The sequence below is a fragment of the Nicotiana sylvestris genome, chromosome 4, assembly GCF_000393655.2.
Source record: "Nicotiana sylvestris chromosome 4, ASM39365v2, whole genome shotgun sequence".
Lineage (NCBI taxonomy): Eukaryota > Viridiplantae > Streptophyta > Magnoliopsida > Solanales > Solanaceae > Nicotiana > Nicotiana sylvestris.
In genome coordinates, this window is record NC_091060.1 from 73,712,545 (window position 1) to 73,713,985 (window position 1,441).

At 42.8% G+C, this 1,441-nt stretch overlaps 1 protein-coding gene across 1 annotated transcript; it reads left to right on the forward strand.

The window, feature by feature from the left end:
- Positions 1–356: 356 nt before the first annotated feature.
- On the forward strand, positions 357–860 carry LOC138889699 (uncharacterized). The gene has a single exon (XM_070173035.1). The coding sequence runs from the start codon at positions 357–359 to the stop codon at positions 858–860; it is 504 nt and encodes a 167-aa protein (XP_070029136.1).
- Positions 861–1,441: the final 581 nt, after the last annotated feature.

Genomic DNA, 1,441 nt, shown 5'->3' on the forward strand with positions numbered 1-1,441 from the left:
TATGGTTGTTCGCTGCCTGGGGAATGGATGTTATTGGACCAATCGAGCCTGCTGCCTCCAACGAGCACAGGTTTATCCAAGTAGCAATCGACTATTTCACCAAAAGGGTCGAAGCAACATCTTACAAAGTTGTGACTAAGAAAGTCGTGGCAATCTTCGTCCGCGACCGTATTGTTTGTCGGTTCGGGATTCCGGAATCAATCATCACTGATAATGGTTCCAATCTCAACAGTGACCTAATAAAAGCCATGTGTGAAACCTTCAAGATCAAACACAAGAACTCTACAGCCTACAAACCTTAGGTGAATAGAGTAGTAGAAGCTGCCAATAAGAATATCAAGAAGATACTAAGGAAAATGTTAGAGAAGCATAAGCAGTGGCACGAGAAGCTATCATTTTCTTTAATGGTATACCGCACCACAGTCCGCACATCAACCGGAGCAACCCCCTATATGCTGGTTTATGGTACGGAAGTCGTCATTCCCGTCAAGGTGGAAATTCCCTCATTAAGAATCATACAGGAAGCAAAGCTAGACGATGAAGAATGGGTAAAGAATCATTACGAGCAGCTAGCTCTTATAGATGGAAAGATAATGAATGCAGTTTGCCATGGTCAGCTTTATCAGAACAAGATGTCCACAGCCTTCAATAAAAGAGTCAAGCCAAGACAGTTCACACCGGGGCAGCTGGTGTTAACGAAAATTTTCCCGCATCAAAATGAATCCAAAGGGAAATACTTTCCCAACTGGCAAGGTCCGTACATGGTTCACCGGGTTCTAACAGGAGGAGCCCTCATACTTGCCAAAGTGGACGGAAAAGTCTGGCCAAAGCCGATCAATTCATATGTAGTCAAGCGCTAGTACATGTAATCTTTATGCTTTCCCGTATGATGTAATTTGAACTACACCTGACCTGATTCTCGTTTAATAGGGAATACGTAGGCAGTCCTATGGATTTGGTCACAATTCAACAAAAATTCCATTTCCCCCCGCAGTTGGAAACTGGGGCAGAATTTTGAGGAGGACCCTCAAAATTCCGAAGTTAATTTCAGCCAATCATCGCTAGCAGCAGTCAGAAGCATCAACCCATTAAATTGGGGCAGAATTTTGAGGAGGACCCTCAAAATTCCGTAACAAGAGAGGTTGCAATGTCTTGAACCACGCCACAGTCGCCGGTTTATCTAAAAGTTGTTCTTATTTGTACACTTATGTTTTTTTTACAAAATTATGCATGTTTATTTCGGAAATCGCTTTGTTTAGCAATGCTACCCCAATGATACGTACAGTATCACTAGATCCAAGCCAAGTGGGTCAAGTAGAGCCAGCGGGGATACGAACTAACCTCCCCCTTTGCAAAACTCACGATTTTTGTTTGGGTGCAGTCACTTGAGTTACAAAATCATCAAATATACTATACGCTCACTCAGAAAGTTCAGGAATAC

What these genes read in the sequence shown, in the direction of transcription:
- LOC138889699 (XM_070173035.1), top strand. Translation starts at nt 357, where the DNA reads ATGTTAGAGAAGCATAAGCAGTGGCACGAGAAGCTATCATTTTCTTTA.